General features: G+C 48.8%; 7 protein-coding genes across 7 annotated transcripts; 4 read left to right on the top strand and 3 right to left on the bottom strand.

The window, feature by feature from the left end:
* Positions 1–135: 135 nt before the first annotated feature.
* ABOM_004070 (DUF1479 domain-containing protein) lies at positions 136–1761 on the top strand (the record flags this gene model as incomplete). The annotated part of the gene is made up of 3 exons (XM_022531200.1): positions 136–601; positions 652–1383; positions 1436–1761. 3 exons carry the CDS (start codon positions 136–138, stop codon positions 1759–1761), a joined length of 1524 nt encoding a protein of 507 aa, XP_022392986.1.
* A 575-nt stretch (positions 1762–2336) lies between these two features.
* Positions 2337–2661, top strand: ABOM_004069 (uncharacterized protein; the record flags this gene model as incomplete). The annotated part of the gene is made up of 2 exons (XM_022531199.1): positions 2337–2515; positions 2571–2661. The coding sequence occupies 2 exons, from the start codon at positions 2337–2339 to the stop codon at positions 2659–2661; spliced, it is 270 nt and encodes an 89-aa protein (XP_022392975.1).
* Positions 2662–3065: 404 nt separating this feature from the next.
* Positions 3066–4139, bottom strand: ABOM_004068 (zinc-regulated transporter 1; the record flags this gene model as incomplete). Its single annotated transcript, XM_022531198.1, has 1 exon — positions 3066–4139. One exon carries the CDS (start codon positions 4137–4139, stop codon positions 3066–3068), a length of 1074 nt encoding a protein of 357 aa, XP_022392929.1.
* Positions 4140–7669: 3530 nt separating this feature from the next.
* ABOM_004067 (pentachlorophenol 4-monooxygenase) lies at positions 7670–9541 on the top strand (the record flags this gene model as incomplete). Its single annotated transcript, XM_022531197.1, has 4 exons — positions 7670–7775; positions 7829–8228; positions 8283–8633; positions 8695–9541. The coding sequence occupies 4 exons, from the start codon at positions 7670–7672 to the stop codon at positions 9539–9541; spliced, it is 1704 nt and encodes a 567-aa protein (XP_022392928.1).
* A 150-nt stretch (positions 9542–9691) lies between these two features.
* On the bottom strand, positions 9692–11907 carry ABOM_004066 (fungal specific transcription factor domain-containing protein; the record flags this gene model as incomplete). Its single annotated transcript, XM_022531196.1, has 5 exons — positions 9692–10101; positions 10168–10400; positions 10455–10859; positions 10925–11834; positions 11886–11907. The coding sequence occupies 5 exons, from the start codon at positions 11905–11907 to the stop codon at positions 9692–9694; spliced, it is 1980 nt and encodes a 659-aa protein (XP_022392974.1).
* A 1448-nt stretch (positions 11908–13355) lies between these two features.
* Positions 13356–15011, top strand: ABOM_004065 (carboxylesterase/lipase family protein; the record flags this gene model as incomplete). Its single annotated transcript, XM_022531195.1, has 1 exon — positions 13356–15011. The coding sequence occupies one exon, from the start codon at positions 13356–13358 to the stop codon at positions 15009–15011; it is 1656 nt and encodes a 551-aa protein (XP_022392927.1).
* Positions 15012–16262: 1251 nt separating this feature from the next.
* Positions 16263–18722, bottom strand: ABOM_004064 (ankyrin; the record flags this gene model as incomplete). The annotated part of the gene is made up of 2 exons (XM_022531194.1): positions 16263–18565; positions 18632–18722. The coding sequence occupies 2 exons, from the start codon at positions 18720–18722 to the stop codon at positions 16263–16265; spliced, it is 2394 nt and encodes a 797-aa protein (XP_022392973.1).
* Between the last annotated feature and the right edge of the window lie 2354 nt (positions 18723–21076).

The raw sequence follows: 21076 nt of genomic DNA, 5'->3' as shown, positions 1-21076 counted from the left end.
GAAGATTATAAATACCCCTAGAGCAAAGCAAGCATCCCTCATTACAGCCGCTCAGATCTACTCGACTTGATATATGGGTACCCCTACATCGAATTACTTCAATTTTAAATTTAGTGATCTTTCATGCGCTTAAACATGCCTCTTCACACCCCTGCTCGTTTATCTATTGCTCGTCATGCATTGAAGCCCCTCCGAGTCCATCGGGCCTCCATACGCCAAGCCACATCCAGCGCGGAACCTCGCAAAGAAGGCGACATCTCATCTGTTTTCGTTTCCTTGTCAGGAAAAGAGGAAGCACTTCTACCTCCAAGGTTTGCAGACCAAAAGAGAAGACTAATTGCCGGCCGAGAAGACGAAATTGAAAGAAGCTGGCATCGTCTCCTGTATACATTGAAGGACGAGATTCGCTTGATTGAACAGCGTGGCTCTGATATCATTCCCTCCATTGAGTTCAAGGATATCCATACCACACCAAACACGTTCGGCGACGAACTTCGAAAACGAGGAGTTGCCGTAATCCGAGGCGTGATCCCTGAGCATGAGGCTAGGGCGTACAAGAATGAAATCGAAGATTATGTCAAGGCCAATCCAGGGACAAAAGGTACTACCTTCTGTTACTCTCTAACAGTTGCTATGCTGACACTTCTCTAGCATTCCCGCCACATGACCCCCAAGTCTATGAACTGTACTGGTCACAGCCTCAGATGCGTGCCCGTACACACCCAAATATGCTAGAGGCTCAACGGTTTCTTATGAGCTTTTGGCACTCCAATTCACCGGACGCAATGATATCCCCCACGCACCCTTTGATCTACGCAGATAGACTTCGGATCCGCCAACCAGGAGATGCAGGATTTGCACTAGGCCCTCATGTCGATGGAGGTGGTCCTGAAAGGTGGGAAGATAACGGCTACGGTCGCGGCAATGTGTATCAGCGAATCTGGGAGGGGGAATGGGAAAAATACGACCCCTGGGAAGCCAGTTGCCGAGTTTTAGCAGATGCAGACTTGTACAACGGTGCTGGAGCGTGTTCAATGTTTCGCATGTTTCAAGCATGGTTGGGCATGTCTCATACAGGGCCTAATGAGGGAACGTTGCTGGTCAATCCTCTGCTCTCCTTAGCTACGGCTTATTTCTTACTGCGCCCCTTTTTTGAGCCAATTTATACACCTCCTGAAGAATGCTCTCGCATGGCGACGGAGACCTTCCTGCACCCAAGTAATTGGCGCTTGGAGAGAGAGACGTCAAGTAACCTACAGGGTGCAACTCCTGGGTTCGCTCAGGAACTTACTACAGCACTTCACCCTCATTTGGAGCTTGGTAAAACGATGGTACACGTTCCCAGAATTGCTCCTGGTGACTATGTTGCTTGGCACTGTGATAGTGAGTACGCGGTCTACCCGCCCCTCATGAGCAAACAATCTAACCAGACTAGCCATCCATGCCGTTGACCGGGTACACAATGGTACTGGCGATTCAAGCGTTCTGTATATCCCGGCATGCCCCGTCACTGAGGCCAACGCCAGCTATGTTAAAGGCCAGAGGAACAACTTCCGTGAGGGTGTCCCTCCGCCAGACTTCCCGGGAGGCAAGGGAGAAAGCGAACATATTGGACGCGCTACAGAGGCTGGCCTGGGCAAGTCCACGAGTCAGCTTGGTCTGCGCTCCTTGGGGCTTGACAAGTGGGATTTAGACGACCAGTCCCTGACTCAAGGACAACGACTTGTCTTGGACAGGTCAAACAAGATCCTAGGATTATAAGATTGAGGTCTCTTTTGTCACTTTTAGCTCTTTGTACATATATACTTACGTCCTATGTATTTGACTTTAGTACAACTTTCGAATGTTTTCTTCCTTCCTCAAACAACCCCCCTTCATGCTCACTCTGGCTGTTTCTCTTTTCTGTTTTTTTGCATGGGTGAGCCAAACAGTATCATCAATAGTCAACGAAACCTTGTATGACCTACAGAAACACCATTCAACTGAAGAATACCAAAGCATCATCCAAAATTAAAAATAAGCTCAGCTCAAACCAGGAGCAGAAAGCCAAGTTCAGGACGCATGTCACCCCAAAATAACCAACACGAGCCGCCAAGCTATGCTCCTTTACCCCAAACTGCAAAGAGCTACAGATCATATCTTCACGCTAATCACAACACGAAGAGATCAGCAGGGAATACGAAGGCAGGATCAGATACGGGCATGCTATCACACTCCTTCATAAGTTGGAATGGTATATAAACGACTTTCCTTCTCCGATCGGTGGCCAATTCTACCTCAGTCACCCCTTTTATAATTAACCTGCCATTCCTTGATTTCGATTCCCACCATCAAAAATGAAGCTTACATCCATTGCAGTCGCTCTTTTCCTCTCCCTTTTTGTCAATGCGAGTCCCATCGCTGATGCTGAAGATAACGCTGCCGCAGCCTTGGAAGCCCGCAGCGTTAAGTGTCGATTCAAGCACTACGGCTGGAAGAATGTGCAGTGCTTCACCCAGGGTGGTGATTGGGAACAGTATGGAGTGTCCTGGTGGATGTGTTCCGTGTCAGATGCTGACTGAAGTGTACAGTTCTTGGTTTGAGGTCGGAAAAAATACTGCCATAAATGCGAAGAATCTTGATATGACTACCTGCAATATCAAGGATATTCCTAGCTGCTAGGCCTCAGGTCCCATACATATACCATCACTTGATTTGCTGGGGATCGGTTGTGGCAGGTTAGTCTGTTCGGTAGGCTGGAGGCGTTTATTCATCGAGATAAACAATTGGGGGCACGGAATAGCGCGTGGGTGTACACCGCCAACTGAGCAACTTGCCATTATATACAGACATTGAAGGAGGAAATTGTACACTAAGTGCCCTTATACCTAACAGGCGTTTACCGAGGTCACCTGCAGCTGTGTTGTAAGATCGTTAAGAAAATAACAAGCTTATCACCAGTAGTATTCGGTGTTCTACCATATTATCCAACCAAGCTTGACAGACCACCATATTATAGCATATGTGAGTAAGGCAAGTAAGTAAAGGAGATAATAAAACAAGAGTAATCCCGACATCCCACAGCTTTACGCCCACTTCCCGATGAGAGCCATAATACCAGCGCCCAGCAGAGTACAAAAGACCATAAACAACAGCTGGCTCCGTCGCTTAGTGCGATCCGGATCAAACAAAAAGTCACGAGCCAACAATTCCACCAGACCACTGTAGATGAGCACGCCGGCAGAAATAGCATTCAGCACGCCCTGCACGATCAGTGCTACCTTGGAGCCAGGGTTATATGTGGTACGAACGCCGAGGCCGATGGCGATGGAGATTGGCGTAGTGAGCCCATACATTGCACATAGGATCCAGGGCAGCCAGGTATGCTTGCCGAAGGGGATAGCCGACATTCTTGCTCCGATACCAAGGCCCTCGAAGGATTGGTGAAACACCAGAACTGGGTAAAGAGTTGCGAATTCAGAGCCTGTGACGCCGAGGTTCAATCCGATGATGACAGAGTGGAATATAATACCAAATTCAAGGATGAGGAATGCTGCGATCTGTTGCTTGAAAGACCGCTCTGCCATTGCCGATTCACTGTCTGAGCTCCAGGTGGGAGCTGTCTCCCCCGGCGAGATGGACTTCTCCTGATCATACGAGCTGTCGACGGTCGCGGCACCTTGGTGTCCACCTTGAATAAATGCCCCCGTGGCATCTTCGTCCTTGTGCACGCCGTACTTGCGCTCGACATAGACTTCTGCTGCCAGGTCCATGAGGAAGATAATCATAACTGAGCCTAGCACGATCGCCGCACACCATGAATATTCGCCCCAGTAGCCCGACTCTCCGACGCAAGTCTTGGGTCCGATTCGCTTATATGCTGGGTCTAGAAGATGGACGAAAGCTGTTGCGACAATAACGCCGGTACCGAAATAACGGGCGAACAAGTAGACACTGAAGGGGATTTTCCAAGATGGCAAGCTTTTGGCCACGACGGGAAAGAAGGTAAACGCGGAGGAGACGAATAGGATCACAAAGATTGAAGAAATACGTGCACCGAGGTGCCCATTATACTCATTGTCTGACAGGGCAAGGAAGCACAGTACATCCTCTTTGCTTGCTGTGTTCAGGTCAACCTGAGAGGCGTTAAAGGCAGACATCGCGCACTGCCGTGGGATGAAGATTGTATGAGAGTTTTGATGGTAGATCTGTTACAGCCGGATCGAAACATTGTAGGCAAAGGACTTCTGTGATATAGTATTGGTATCGAGTACCTTGTGAGTAGTGTGGGATGAATTGAAGTCGCTGTTCACTACTGCTGGCTGGGATGAAAAGGATAGTCGGCAACCTGTTGGCTGGACTAAGTGTTTGATCCGGATGATTGAACATTTTACAAAAGTCACTAAGCTTTAGCGGTCCTTCGAGTGGACAACCTAATTAAAGTGTGGAGCTACAGCGTCTCTCATCGTCCAATAAATTCCTTCTAATTACATTCGCATGGCTCGCTATGCGGGCAAACGAGCAAGAGCACACTTCAGGCGCATATACAGGTGGGCCTCTTGTCGGATATATCGCCCGTATATGAGCACAATTGACAATACTACTATTGCTCTCCCTGGTGACACGCACTACCTTGTGATAGCATCCTTGAAACTAGGCACCTCGGGTAATCTTCTCGCGTTACAGCAAAGGCTTAATTCTGGTAAGATACTCAACGGCTCATCCCTGTTGTCCATTGCCGAGACCCACTCCGATGGCGCTATGCAGCCCCATAGGGCTGAACCTGAGCTCCCAAGATTGGTCTCGCATTGAACATACGTCCATGCCTGCCTATTTTCCTGGCAAAGAAAAGGAAAGAAGTTCGATGTATCATACGATCTGAATTGAAAAGAATAACTAGCCGAAACTCCTGGACAAACAAGTTCTATGATTGATTCTCTTTCACAAAACTCTCGAAGTACATACCAGTACAGGCACACAGCACGGCATCTTCCGAAAGGTAAATCGGATATTAGATGCTGAATGCGCGTTAGGTCACCTACAAGGTCCTCAATGAGTGGATTCTCCCGCATCTTGACTTTTGCTTGTTTCTCCAACTTTATCCTGTTGCCTGATTCTCTCTCGCGACCGTGGCCGAAGCCTGCATACGATATTGAGTTTTCCAAGACGAACGCTTGATAGCATAAAGCTTTAAACTTAAAGAGTAAAGGTGTGCATGTTGCACTTGCACTTTATGATACAGTTGGGTACACTCGCAAGAGGTGGGGATATTAGAAAACTTAGAGTGCTCGTTCTACAGTACGTTACTAGGGCGTCGCCTTGTAGGGCTGACGGATGAGAGCCCTCCGCTGCAAAACCGGGTAATGTGCGCCATAAATAGCAAATCAAGTTTTCAAATACAAGAGGCCAAGTAATTTGTAGATTACCGTGGGTGCATTGACGTGGTTTCGCGGGACCTCGGAATAAATAGCGACTTCAGCGTAATCCAGCAGGCAACCACAATTTGTCCCTCGGTCCAATTATTCAATTGCTCAACAAATGCTTACTCTATCTTGCATTACTGTAGTATCATCCCAATCAACCCATTTGCCCCCCCCGCCAATACCATTTCCACCGATTTCCGTCTGCCAGGGCGCTAGCTGACAGCTGGAAGACAGCTAGGCCCTCCATTTGGCCAAAAAGCGCTCTATAACACGCCCGCACTGGCAGCATGCCACCTTCCACTTCAACCCGCTTGTTCCCACCTACCCCCTAACATGCGACTCCATTTCCTATAGTTCTAGAGCCGAGTTGGTTACTCCTCAAGCCTCAATCGCGAATCAACATGTTTACCACAATTTGGTAAGACCACGACCCACTGGTGTACCTGAGACATTACCCACTGACCAGACAGGCGAATCGTTTCTGCAACACTCCGATTCATTTGGCTTGTACTTTTACGCCCGTTAGTCATAGTTGTCGCTACGGGGGCCGTCGTGTCGATTTATCGAGCTGGTCTCCCCCTCTGGAAAGACGTTCCGGCGGTTTTCTACGAACTGTATGTATGCCTCTTTTTCCGTTGCTGTCCTAGCTGATTGCCTAGGGTTATGTCGTTTATCGCGTAGCGGTCTCTTTTCTGTTTCGTTCTAGTTTATTATTATTAGTTACGCAAAGAATGGGGTTTTGTATGGTTTAGCCTTTTGTGATATCATTATGGGTTCTTGAGTGGTGGTTGTTGATTATTAATTTATCACAACTGTTTCTGTTTCGGTTGTTGAAGAATCGATATTGGTACACAATATACTTCAAGTGGATAGAGAAGGTGGCATGCGCTATACTTTCCACGGGTGTACCAATCGATCATAAAAGATATAGACTAACTCATCGCTTGAAGTTCTGAAGCGTGAGAAAGATAAATCTTAAGGTGATACCGCTGCTGCATTATATCCGGCGGCTTCCGGCCTTGAATTTCCCTGGTTGTTTCAAGATTAGTAAGTCATTGGGGCAAATGCTTCTAGTCTTAGAATGCCTTATGGACGAAATGAGTACGCTTATCTCTACACTTGGTTTTTATCACTGACTTTCGTATGCAGAAAAGAATATATATATTGAGCAACGCAACTCAATACCTGGCTGTTTTACATGGCTCACATCTACCTCTTTCTTAGCATAGCTTATATCCATATAGTATTTTATATATACCCACAAAGTACTAGGTCTCGGAGAGTTTGACTCACTTCCTACTTGCAAATTCGATATCAACTTGAATCCAAGATTCCTACTGTTACAAGTTGAGGCCACAGGGGCAGCCTTGCTCATAGTTCCATACAAATGCGCTTGAAGTGATGAGTGGCGAAAGCATAAAAGTAGGGTTCAATAGATATATACAACTCGATGTATGCAATATGAGCAACCTAGAAATTAACGTGCTGGAGGTATAAAAACGAATCATCAAGCGTGATAACATTACCATTTCGTAGTTGCATGGGAGTCAATGCCCTCCAATCTGTATCTTACACCGTGGAAATTTTATTGCCTCATTCTGTGTCCTGATAGCCATGTGTTCTACACTCGTTATTAACTCAGTTCAAAGCTAGTGGACCACCTTGCGAGTGTGGAAGTGTACTGACGTTTAATAACATTTGTAGGAGCAGTACTTTGCGTTCATACAATATCCGCGAGGCGGAACACAAGACCATTGGCGACCCAGAGCATTGATGAACTACCGCGATGTATCTACAAATCTGCGACATGGACATGATATCACTTCTGCGGCATGTCCTTCTCAAGCCCCAATGCGGACGAAAGGTTTGGCTACTGAAATCAAAATAGGGTTCTAGAAAAACTACCTCTCCATCTGGTATGGACCCACATACCGTTACTTTCCGATACATATATTACCCACATTTAGCGGATCAAAACACAGCGTCAGCTTGCTTCCGTTACGAAGCGATACATACACGGTCATCCCGATGAGGAAATAAAGGAACGTCGGCCAGCGAACAATAAGCCACTCGATTGTCCGGATATGAGTCTTGCTGACGGAAATCGGCATTCTGTGTGCAGTTGCTGTGCCGGTTAACCGGGATGCCGAATGTATATAAGAACCACTATGGGAAGAAAGAGACAATTCTTCTGGACTGAAGCTGGTATAGATCACAGAGGCTTACACTCATATACACCTTCTTGCTCGTTTCTATTATTAATCACAATGGCTGCAACCATCAAAACTGACGTTCTGATTGTCGGTGGAGGACCCGTGGGCCTGCTTGTAGCTTACGGTCTTGCCAGGCAGGGCGTGGATACCGTGCTTGTTGGTAAGTGATTGTTTGTTCTTCGTTACTATGTAGTTATTGACGTATTGGTATAGAAAAACATGACAAGGAACAGCAAGCTATGTACGGCAGAGCGACAACTCTATACCCTCGAACACTGGAAATGCTTGACCAGCTCGAGCTCCTGGATGGGTTAAATCAAATCGGATATATCGGCCGTAATAGTGTCACATACAAAGATGGCCAGCGGGTGACATCGCGAGGCTGGCATGTGATGTTCCAGCGGATGAGTGGCACATTTTTGGACTATTGTCTGAATATCCGGCAGAAGTATTCTGAGAATGTGATTCGAGACGCTTATCTGAATATGGGAGGTCGCGCTTATATCGGCTGGGCACTCGAAGACTACACCGTGGATAACCGGGGGGAGGGCGACTATAAAGTAACCTCAAGGATTTGCCAGGCTGATACTAGCAAAGGTTTGACAGTGTGCAGGTGAGTCTGGGCTGTCCATAAACATTAGCCTGGGCGCTCTCTGATGTTTCATAGCAAATTTATTGTTGGGGCGGATGGTGGGCACTCACTTGTTCGACGCTTATCGGGCATCCCATTTGAGGGTGATCGTACGGACTTCAAGTGGGTTCGGATTGATGGGCAGTTCAAGACCAACATGCCGGATGCGGATCTTGGTTTCGCGTCCATTGAGTCGAAGAGCCATGGAAACGTTCTCTGGGTCCAATTAGACCATGGCGTGAAACGTATAGGCTTCGCAATGACTGATGATATGCTCGCGAAATATGGCAATTCGCTTACGGAGGACCAAGCTAAAGAAGAGGCTGTTAGGTCGATGGAGCCGTTCTCATTGGAGATCGAGAAGGTCGACTGGTGGACGTTATACAGGTAAGCCACGCGTGTTTGACACTCCTATCTTCCGACGTTCTCACTGAAAGTTCCATGACAGCATCAATCAACGAGTTGCCGATACCTTCTTTGCCAACGATCGTATCTTGCTGGCAGGCGACGCATGTCATACACATTCTTCGGGGGCCGCACAGGGCATGAACACCGGCGTTCACGACGCAGTCAATCTGGCCTGGAAATTGGGAGGCGTAGTGAAAGGCTGGTATAGTACCGAAATCCTCCGAACCTATGACAACGAGCGACGTCCGGCCGCGCAGCATCTCATTGAGCTGGACAAAGCATTCTCGGCAACCATTTCAGGGCAAATTCCAGAGACCCACAAGGGCCTATATGCCGATGCAAATGAGTTATTCACCAAGCTCTTTGACGAGTCAATCCAGTTTAACATCGGACTAGGGATTCACTATGATGAAAGCATAATTAGCAAGAACCCGTCCACTGGAATGGTTTCAGCTGGCTGGAGAGCACCCGATGCTTTGGTTTATGCTCCCGGATCCCGTATTCCGGTTCGGCTTTTCCAACTTACCAGAAACACAGGAACGTGGACCGTTCTCATATTCGCCGGACAACCTACCCTCACTCGGAAGACATTGGCTTTATCAATGAAGAAATTGGCCGTATCACTTGACAAGCTCCCTAAAGGGATGTTCCGGTGCTTTACGTTGATTGCTAACAGTGTCACCGAAGGTGACCAGGTTTTTACAGTCCCAAAGATTGGTCATTCATATTATGATTCTGACCGATCGGCCCACGCTGCATATACCATTTCCACCAACAGTGGTGGGGTAGCTGTTCTTAGACCGGACGGCATCCTTGGATACGCCACAGCCCTGGAAGATATTGAGGCCGTTGAGACTTTCTTTCACGGCGTCGTTTCCAGGAATTAATAATGGGAGCGGAGACCCTAGCATCCTCCTAATGGTTCTTGACTTTCTTTCGCTTTTCATACTGTTCTTGTTGGGCGGAATGTATGAATAAAGACGTGTCATCGCCACCAGTCCTTAAGGCATGGAAGATGGGAATATTCAATGATAGCATTAGAATTGTAGACTGAACCAGAACGGATCGAAAAATGTATCCTCGTTGAAATCCAGATCGCGAAAGAGGTCGTCTGTGAACGGTAGATAATCTGTTCCTTCTGATGGTAGATCATTTAGCCTATCGTTATCCAGCTGTTCGAAGGTGGGAGACTGATTAGGAGATGGCTGTTCCCGCGGTAATATATTGGTCCTTGGCTTTGCAACGCGCGGAAAGGTGATTGAGCATCGCTCTTTGATCGTGCATAAGTTCTCGGCACAGCGTTCCGCCGTGCTGCTATAGAACCTCAGCTTGTCTAATGAAGACTGACACTTCTGCCACGATTGTTCTAGAGCTTCCCAGGTTACACTATCCACGACCGATTGAGAGAGCCCCGCAAGAAGAATAACAGAACCCGCAGTAAATGCATCTGTGGAGAAGGGGCCGGTCAATAACAGTGTGTGAAGAAGCTCTGGCCTTGCATGAAAATACTTACAAAAGACGTTGTAGCACCAGACGCTAGACAGATGAGTGTTGCAAGTCTGATGAACTAAAGAGATAAGATCAATGGCAGCATTGACACAGTATATGGAACAGTCAAGGCTAACTCTGGAGTGGATTCCAGAGTTATGGATGGATTCATTGCTCTCGCTACACAACATTGTGTTACTATTTCGAAGAGTCTGAGAGAGGATAGGCCGGTATAGGAGAATTTTCAAATATGAATATCTGGAATCGTAAATTAGAGAGAAGCCTCAGTCACAGGCCGTCATTTCTGCATACCTTGCTCGAAGCAAACACTTTTCTCTTTGGAAATTGTCTGGACCGTCACGTAAGACTTCATGGTCCCACATGAGTGCTTCTGGTAGATTGGTCTTGAATTCCTCGAGGTCTGCATCAATCTGTATAATGTTCTGAAGCTGCCAAGTGTTTTCAGCCGGCATATGGTTACTCACGCTCCCCGCTTCCATTGACCCTGCATTGTTATACAATGACTTCAGAATCTTGCGGAGCGTATCGTACAGCTTTAAGGTTTCAATGAACCATACAACGCGCGATAGTACACGGGGAGGTTGTTTACAAGTTGGCGCACCCACTGATAGATAGCAATCGTCAATAGCCTCGGGGAGAGGCGTCATTGGCTTTTGGGCAATCATTGCCGGGCGTCCAAGTATTGTGCTGACGGCTCTATATGGTCAACCAGGCTGTGAGTTAGCAGTGTATCTGAAAGGATCGGATAGAAAATACCATACAGGTCAAGCATTACACAACCATGCCATACCCTCCGCCTAAGCTGGATTTCGGCAAACGATCGACGTTCATTGCCGCGATCTGAGTGCAACCCCAGCGCCTGAGCTAGCCGACATGCCATGCCTATAACATGCCAGCAACGATTGGGCGTTCGTGAACATTGTAAATAATGCGTGACGAGCAAGAGAGTTTGGCATACAGCTAGATCTCCCCCTTCCAGATATTCCACATCTAGCACTGGCTTGCACCGACGATAAAAAGCTTCCGAGGTAGTTTCTCGCTGTGTCTGCACTACGTTGGAGAACTGACATCCTAGAGCAAATATGGCATTCAATGCGCAGTGGAAGGTGGTGCGACTGACAGTAGCATCTCCTATCCCCAGACCAGGAGCCGTATTTGTGTCTCGACTTGACTCCGCAGGCACCCACAGCGACCGGTATGCAGTGAAGAAAGCGTCCTTATGCACAAACGGATAAAGTGTGTGTATCTTAGAAAAATAGCAGTCGACCAGATGGTCGGCCAATGGGCGTGGGGGGAGCAGCTCCATTGATGGTCTAGGTTCAGCTGAGAGCTTGGGGGCCCGCTGGTGATCGTGCGGGTCGATTGAGCGACAAGGCACCTCGTGGCCAGAGCCTGGCGCGGTGTTAGTTGCTGGAAGGGAATGCTGCAACTCCTGGATAAAGGCCACTGTTGAGGAGTCGCCGAAGAATTCTCTAGTTGAGTTCTGCTCCCTGTCCAGGGGACCAACAGTTAAGCCCATGGCTGTCACGCCAGCATCATCCCGTTCATATGTCGTGTCTCTAGTTGCGACAGAGGAAGCGGAAGAAGCAGACTCATGCCCGAGCGGCCCATAATTCAGTTGAGAAGGCGATATCAGTAGTATATCCTCTCGTACACTGGGGCTCTCATCCTCTCTATCGCAGTGTCAGTGATCAGCTCTTGTTGAAGGAAAGATAGACGCACCTGAGTGGACGCGGATCGTCATCTTGAAAAATACAGCGATCCCGGCGGCGTTGGCAAGTACCGCAATGGGGTCGGACTCCGTCACAGCGTATCTTCAGTGATCGACAGGTGTTACATGCGACACCGACTCTCTTCCTCTTCAGTCTACGCGGAGGAATTGTCGGGGTGGTAATTAGCATCGTCCTGGTATGGTGTGACTGATGAGGAGCAGGCGACGAGACCAAAGAGCAGTCCTATCGCCGTAGAAGTCCAAGTTATTCATTTTCCTCTCATGTTGGGGTGGACAAACAAGAAGAAGGAGAAGAAGTTCAGCAAGTCGATGGAAGAACGAAGTGGGACTGGCCCATGATTGGTTGGCCTTCCTTCCATCGCCTCCCGGTCAAAAGTCGGCTTATTCCGATTCCGTATCAAAAACAACACGGCAGGTCACAAATACAGAATACCCAAATTAATTTCATACGGATCGTGAATTGTGCATCGGAAGAGATACTGTGGCATGGCAAGTGCTTGTGTCGTTCGCTGCAGCCTGACTCCGGTCACTGGTGCAAGAGCGACTTGAACTTCGAATGACAGATATCTCCGCTTCCATGTCTCCCATACAGCTCGAGGGGGTTCCAAGAAAGAGCGAAAAGAGGGCAGAGAGATTCACAAAATCGAGGTAGCAACCAACAGTCTCTTCATACAGCGAAATACAAAGCACAAGAACGTATCCTCAGCACCAGTTGAGCACATTCTCCCTGGTATCGGCCTTAATTTCCCGACTCCGTAAGGCAGACCCACCGTGACTCTCGCTATCGCCGAAGAGGGTCTTGGAAGTTGGCTTCGCTTGCGCACGCTGGCCCATCGTTGACTCTTGGCGCAATACGCGACACCTTCAGGTGTGTCAAGGTTGCTTGTGAGCAGTCCTCGAGCCCCTGTCGCTCAATTGACTAGCAAGCTCTCAGGTCACTGTCAAAAAACCCTGTAATGAGCAGCATGTCACAATCTTGGCCGGCAGGGCAGAATATAAATACCATACTTCGTGGCTAGATAGACAGGGGCCGAGACACGATGACCCCCATTCCAGTTGCGTAACAATAAGCTCTCACTCCACTTTCTTCTTCGGGAAAGAAACGGCGAGAAAGTTATCTGATTTTACGATTCTGGTATAGATCATGTCCTGTTCCCGAGGGCTAGGTGAAATCGCCCGCAATCATATCAAGGTGACGTTGTCCCCTCGGATAATCACCCAGGCTGAATGTGTATGATCGGACATAATGGTCGAAAGTGTCCTTAGAATGTGGACATGAGCTTGGAGAAATCGCAAATCCCTGACGCGTCCTGGCGTGGACCTTGAGATCGTCTGTTAGGCATCTCATTAAGTATAGCCAATGTGGTGTGATGTCCAGGTATATATATCTTTGAAGATCTCGCTCAGTGTTATCCTTGTTGGCACACAACTTTACCTCATTGCCTGCAAGATCTTCCGGGATGGCCCCGCATCTGTCGAAGAGCTTGGCCTCTCTGGCTGTGAGCGCTGTGATTGCCCAAGCTCAGCTCTGGGACCAGACTATTCAGACGAATTACGGTCCTGTCCAAGGTTTCCAATATTTCAACGAGTCTACCCTCGAGAAATACTTTGGTATCTCCGAATCCAATGTGACAGCCTTCTTAGGTGTCCCATTCGCCGCGGACACTGGGTATCAGAACCGCTGGAAGCCACCACAGCCACGTGAGCCCTGGAATGACACCCTGAAAGCGACGGACTTTGGCCCTGCCTGCCCCAGCAACTACGCATCGAGTATCAGCGAAGACTGTCTCAGTCTGAACCTCTGGACCAGTGCCGGCTCTGCGGATGCCAAACTCCCTGTTATGGTCTGGAACCAGGGTTCCGACGAGACCAGCAATGATGCCTGGTGGTACGGCGGTGGAATGGCCTTGAAGGACGTCATTCTCATCACCTTCAACCGTCGCGACGATGCGTTCGGTTACCTCGCCCATCCGGAGCTCAACGCCGAAGGTCTCCAGCTCACCGGTCACAACACGTCCGGAAACTACGGTGTCCTGGACCAGCTCGAGGTCCTCAAATGGGTCCAGAAAAACATTGCCAAGTTTGGTGGTGATCCGGACCGCGTGGTCGTCGCCGGCCAGTCTTTCGGATCTTCCCAGGTCTACCACGCCGTCAATAGCCCGTTGTTCAAGGGGTATTTCCATGGCGGTATCTCCGAGTCTGGCATTAGGTATCCATACGATCCCATGCTGGCCGGCCTCGCGACCTCTTACGTCAACATGTCTGCTGCCATCACGCACGGTGTCAACTACACTACTTTCCACAACGTCTCCAGCATCAAGGAACTACGCACGCTCTCCATGGAGGAACTCCTGGTCGGCTCCCAGGACCGCGTCAATGAGACGTGGATCGACCCGATCACTGCACTGTCTGCTGGCTATCCTCTCATTTTTAAGCCCGTCCTAGACGGTTACGTTCTTCCCTCCACATACCTGGAGACGCTCATCAACGGCCCCGCCAACGACGTACCTGTCATCACAGGCAACACCAAGGACGAATCCGGAGCCTCAACAAGCACAGACTACACCGTCGAGGAATACGAGTCCTACTCCTCTCTCAAATACGGTAATCTCTCCAGCCGTTATTTCCAGCTCTACCCGGACCACGACAACGCAAGCACCGCAGACAGGGCCTGGAACGCGGCTGCCCGCGATACCTCCCTCATTGGCTCCTGGGCCTATGCCACGGACTGGTACAAGGCCGCCTCCTCTTCCTTCTACACCTACTACTGGACCCATGCCCCTCCAGGCCAAGACCAGGGCGCCTTCCACCAGTCTGAGATCATGTACGCACTGAATGCTCTCTACGCCAACGCGGATAGGTACCCGTTCACCGCGCAGGACTATGCCATTCAGGAGAAGATGTCCGCCTACTGGGCGAACTTCGCAAAGACGCTCGATCCCAACAAGGGCGGGTCTTTCACTGGCAGCGGCTCGCTGCCCTGCTGGAGCCCGAACAGCGCAAATGGCACCCAGCTTGTCATGGAGCTCGGCAATGCGTTTGGAAACGTCCCCATTGCCAAGAAGGCGCAGGTGGAGCTCATTATGGAGTGGTTCCATCAGCAGACTCCGTACTGATTTCGGTAATGACGAGGCTTCGTAGGTCGGTCAGTCTACTGTAAGGAGACACCATCCCTGCTACCGATACCCCAGTGCGAAGACCACCATCAGATAATGTATTCCTACATTTCTCCCTGAATTATTATTCCTGACTAACCTATTTCTGTCACCTTTCCTGCCACTCCTTTGAATTGTTTTATGTACATATATAAAGAGACTTTCCATTCTCTGTTCCCAAATACTAAACGCATAAAATATCCAACGCTGCCCCTTCCAATTGTACCACGTAATCCTATCTAATAACATACAACCCAGCTGCTCAGGCCATGCATCATCCATGCATTCCATAAAACATTAGTAGTCTTTCATCCATTATCAATACAGCCTAAAGACAAACTACAGCCTCACCCAAACTCCAATCCCTCAACCCAACCGAGCACCTCTCCCCATAAAATACCAGTGAAACGCCTCACCACCATCCAACACCATGAACGAAACATACCCCAACATTCAAACTCTCCGATAGGGCTGCCGACAAGTGGGCCCAACGCACGTTGTTTAAGTTCCCGGTATCAAATACCCAATATAGACTAGCGTCCCACGTATGCCCCCTCGGGAATACCAAAACCTTCATCAAAATGCTTCATACTAGTACGTAGCGCCACTGCCGATCATTGGGTGGGAATTTGTCCACGAGTGCGTGGTACCTGTTATTTAGCTCGGGAGTTAATTTATTGTGTGGGGATATTGGGTTTTTGGTGCGTTTGGGTGGGATGAGTTTGTAGAAGGTTGACGGATTTCATACTAAATCTTAGGGTTGGACGGTGTTATTATGTGTAGATAGCGTGGATATCATGTGGATGGAGTGGCTTTGTTTGTGTGTTACCGTGTGTGCCTTGGAGGGACTCCATGGAGGAGTTGGCATAGTATTGAATGAATCATGAGCTATGCAGTGAACTAAGTAGTTATGGGTGAGGCGTTCTGCGCATATCTCATATGTGGTCCACTTGCATCAAAATCCAATTTTAAACGTCTGAAATAGTCCTCAGGCGATTAACTGTCTATGAATAGAAGTAAAAATATCGAAAAGCCCGGTAACAACTAACGACGAATCAACCTACGCTATCACATATTTCCGCCCGTGTTGATTCTGCTTGGGAACCGGTCAAGACCCTGCTGAGAGCCCTTGCTATCTTAAAGCTCGACTATCACTTTGAACTGTCATACCTGGGTACTAGTAAATATTATCCCGAAATACGTATGCCGCCGCTACGGCGCTTCCAAGTACCTGTCACCGGCGTCCATCAACAGCTGTATTATTGCCTTGTTGGTGACCATCGAAAGCAGCGTCTTAGATGACTGACACTCTGGGTTAAAGCCCACGCCCCCTTGGTCGAGTAAGAGGTGCACCACAGCCACGTGCCCCCTGCGCGCCGCCACTGATAACGGCGTTTCCCGGTAGTATGTGGGTTGATTGGGGTCCACATCGGGCTGCGCTAGTAGCATTAAGATAGCCTCATAGTGACCATTCTCTGAGGCGGCATAGATAGGTGTCTCTCCGATATAGTTACAAACACCTGGATGAGCACCCTTTACTAACAGCTCTCCCAGAACGTCCGAATGGCCTCCACGAGCCGCCATTAGGAAAGCCGTCGTCCCGTCTTCTGCCCGGTGATGCACGTCGACATCGGGGTGTTGAAGAAGCATGAGTGCAGCTCTTGCTTGCGCATGCCATGCTGCAACGCCAAGGGCAGTGCGTCCAAGCTTGTTCGGTACGTTGATGTTCACTGTGCGTTCTTTTAGCAAGACGGACATGAGGTCAAGATCACCCCGCGCGGCCGCAATCATCAACGGTGTTGCTAGGTACTCGTCGCAGCAGCAGTTTGGGTTTGCTTTGTATCTCTGAATAAGCAGTATAGCCAGCTTGGAGTGGCCGCACTCGGTAGCTATGTATACTGGCGTCTTCCCTTGGTTGTTATCTGGCTGACTAGGATCAGTGTTCTCGTTATCGAGCAGCAATTGTATTATTCCTTCGCTCTTGGAGCTAATGGCGTGACATAGTGGCGTTTGCCAGGTCGCGTCTAGTGCATTTACGTTCACATCTTCTCGGGCCAGCATATTTTCCACAAAAGTTAAATATCCGTGTTTACATGCAACATGCAGTGGTGTCATGCCGTTGAAATTGCTGTTGCCGATAGACGTTCTTTTATCGTCTAATAGAATGCGAAACAGGGCCAAATTTCCGCTCTCTATCGCGAGTATTAGGGGTGTTCGCCCTTTGCTATCCTTGAGATTTGGGTTCGTCTCATTCCGCAGCAGCAGCAGTCTTACCAGATCCTCGCGGCCCTGGTCTACTGCATGGTGTAGGGCTGTCCTGAACTTTTCATCGTGGCAGTTTGGATTGATTACCTGTGAGTCCAAGGCCAGTTTGACCATATGAGTAAGGCCGCGAGACGCCGCCCATGGCAGGAAACGCTCTACATGGCGGGCTCTGTCCTTCGTAAGCAATATCTCCACTATCTCGGTATGACCGTTGAGCGCAGCCATGACGATGGGAGGTTCCCCATCACCGGCCCCCCCGATTTCAACATCGCCACGACATAAGAGCATTCGTACGATATTTGTGAACCCATTCCTGGCTGCGATTTGGAATGGGGTTAGCTTGTTACCTCGTATGCCTGGGTAGTCTGCTTTGATCTCATCGCTGCCTAGTAGCACAGAAACAACGTCTTCGTGATTGTGCTTCACAGCGACGCTCAAAGGGGTATCATTGAAGTCATCATCCAGGTTAGGCCTCATCTCCCCACCGTCTAGCAGGATTTCAGCAACTCTGGATCTTCCACTTCTAGCTGCGTAGAATAATGGAGTCCGTAAATGAGGACCCAGCTGTCTTGAATCTCTCTGCCAAGCCAGACACAGTCGAACAATATCGTCATGTCCCGCTGCAGCCGCTGCTCCCAAAGGGCTACCATACAGTCCATAGCCGAAGGGGCTTGGAGATGTCTGTTTCAGTATGCGGTTTTCAATAAGACGCCGTGCTACATTCTTCGACCCCCGATAGGCTGCGAGCTGTAGGGCATCGCCATAAGCACCATCCATCTTCCAATCGCCCGCACTCTGGTCTAGGAGTAGCTCTGTCAGAAGCTCATCATCATGAAATGCCGCAGCATACATGGCATTGCCCAGGAACTCGTGACTCTTATCAGCCGGTACCCCGCTCTCCAACAGCCCCCTCACAACATTTCTCAACCCGAGCCAGGCCCCTAATACCATGATAGTGAGATCATCCCAACTATTAGCCCAATGCATGACACCTCTCAGGTTTTCTGCAACCCAACCGCGGCCCTTGTATGAAACCAGGGCAGCACTTATAGCTTGCATGCAGTCTTCCGCGCAGCATTGTACAGTTAGCTGCGACCGCAAGCGGGATACAATCTGGGAGATGTGTTTATGGCTGGAGACATCATGCGCGATTTTCTCGTATAGAAGTCGTGACCAGAGCCGGTCATTCATAGTCTGGTTATATTGTCCGGTATAGAGTATGTTCCCTATGACGACCTGGTCCATATAACCTAGATATGGTGTTCATTCATCGATGAGTTTGATTGGCCTCAGCAGTCAGGCAGTGTGGTGCTTACGGCAGACACATCTTAAATTCAATATGTCCTGCACACTGAGTGACCGTAGTATCGTCACAACCGTTTCAACGCTGAGATCCTGGAGTCCCATAATGTCCACCTCTCAAACTTCCGGGGACAAGTTGTGTGTCCGTATGAGTTGGGTAGAATTGTGACCTGTACCTTGCTGCATATATAGTGGCATGCCAACACATCAAACAGGCCAAGAGGGGCAGTTGCTTGTGCTTGGGCTCAGGCTGCAGATCTATCGTTGTTTTTCTGCACGATTCTACTTTTCTTATCAATGTGGATCCCTTTTCTTAACTTACCACAGGAACTCTCCCTTTAGACTATTTGCTTCACCACCATTTCCATTGCAGGTCGTGATGTATCCTTCTACTATTTCTTTCCTTCCAGGAAAGTATTCGCTGCATGGATATCATAGCTTGCTTTAAACACCGAATAGGGCGAAGGTTCATGGCTTTCGTTCTACTTAAGTTCATCATCATACCCATGTCGAAATGTTTTGTAAAAGATATGCTCAAATACCTGCCTTCTGCGTGCGCTGTACGTCGCTTTCGTAAACTCCCGGTATTCGGGCATATAGTTGACATTATCGCAGTCGATGATGCCATTCAACCGTCTACAGTCAACAAGTAAATTCAGGGAATGCCAGTATAATATGGCCGGTGATCAAGACGGATGTTGCGATCCGGAAATATGGTAGGTAATGTGCCGCTGAGATGGCTAGTCAGGTGCGCATTAGATTCAGATTTCGAGTTGAACCGGCCCACAATCCGTCAGGGATGCAATGATTGAGATATGTGTCTCCTTTCGCGTTGCCGAATATGAACGGGGTATTATTTGGAATCTTTCGCAACCGCACGATACTAACCTTCAGATCGTCGGCAAACTAGTCCCGCTCAGCGTGCGCTATCCGAAGTAAACATCTGTAAGGAGCTGTCCATGTAGAGGTACATTTGCCCTGGTGTTCGAGAATATCCACTACACCGGGATGCTCCGTCGATCTTAACGCGGTGGCCCCCTTTCGATAAGGGGGATCACTCTCTATGACGACCAACCCAACGGGGCTTGTGAAACCCATTGTTCTGACAATGTTCCGTAGAGCATTGTCCCAAGCCATATAATGGTAGATAGAATCGCAAACATACCCAAGGTAGAAAGAAGAACCATATCCAATGAACGATCGTTCGAATTACTCGTGGCAATTCTGAGACATCGCTATGCGACTTTGGCCAGCCACATACAATTTGATCCTCAAGTGAAAACAGAGGCAGTACGCTTGTTAATCGACGATGGACCTCCAAAAGGAATGGATTTGGGTACGTCAACGGCTTCGTGTCGGGTGTGGAGAATCTAAAGAGGTGTAATATCCCCTAGAATTTTGTCTTGTCTCCGAGTTATAAATTAGAAGGCTCTTGGGGTATAATTGTCGTAGCAAGCACAGCGATCTTTTCAGTTTACGCTCGTTACAAACATGCACAGGTACGGACGCACCCGGAATTCGTAATCCTGCTTGCTTTCCATACTCAATATGCTAAGCCAGTGTAATAATTGTGACATTGACAAGACATCGACGTGTCCTTCGCGAAAGGCTTTATGGATGTTCGAGAACAGGAGCCATACATCCTGCAGAGATATATCATCATTGGCGGTAGCAAGCACTTCTCGTAGCTGCGTAGGATACTGAGTGGATAGAAATGCTTAGCCGGCCCTAAAGCTGTGAGTTTGTAGCCACCTCCAGATTACTGTCATCCATGACAGCCTACCTCCTCGGGACTTGCAATCTCATACGGCATGAACGGCGGGATGGTATATACAGCCTCCACAGCTGAGATTGATCCGTGATCGCATCCCATCATGAAAGACCTACAAATTGCCATCTTTCTGATGGACTAGGTGGAGAAGGCGATCTAAAAGTGGCCCAAGACATGTTACTTCCCATACATTACTTGAACACAGAGAGGGTAATCGCACGCCAGAACACCTACACCGTTCCACTAGTCTCCACTCCCTCTTGACTTCCACATCCTGCCAAACACCCGTTCTCGTTGAGATAAAATACCGAGCAGCAACCTCGGGGTCAACAGCAGCTTCAACAAAATGGCTCAGTAATAGGTACTCTGTGGGTGAGCGCCGGCCGATTCGATAGTTTTAAGCGCTCTGCTGGTGGCTGTCACCGATCGATCGCGATCAAAGTAACATCACAATACCTTTAACGTAATGGAGTGGGGTTTAGATGAGTAGTGGTTGATGGTGCTGCAACAAGCTCGTAAAAGGGGAGCAGATGCAAGAGTAAAAAGTAAATGTGGTGGGCGACACAGTTGGCGCCCCACTGCCTGCTTGGTTCGTCACCTGTTGTTCGCTCCCACTCAGTCCTCCTAGTAGCTAGTAGTTTCAATTATTTAGGCAGTGTCAACTTACCTTAATTATATGAGCTCAGTA

This window comes from Aspergillus bombycis (assembly GCF_001792695.1).
Source record: "Aspergillus bombycis strain NRRL26010 chromosome Unknown contig00010, whole genome shotgun sequence".
Lineage (NCBI taxonomy): Eukaryota > Fungi > Ascomycota > Eurotiomycetes > Eurotiales > Aspergillaceae > Aspergillus > Aspergillus bombycis.
Note: the sequence above shows the minus strand (reverse complement) of the source record. Positions and strands in the feature narration are given on the sequence as shown.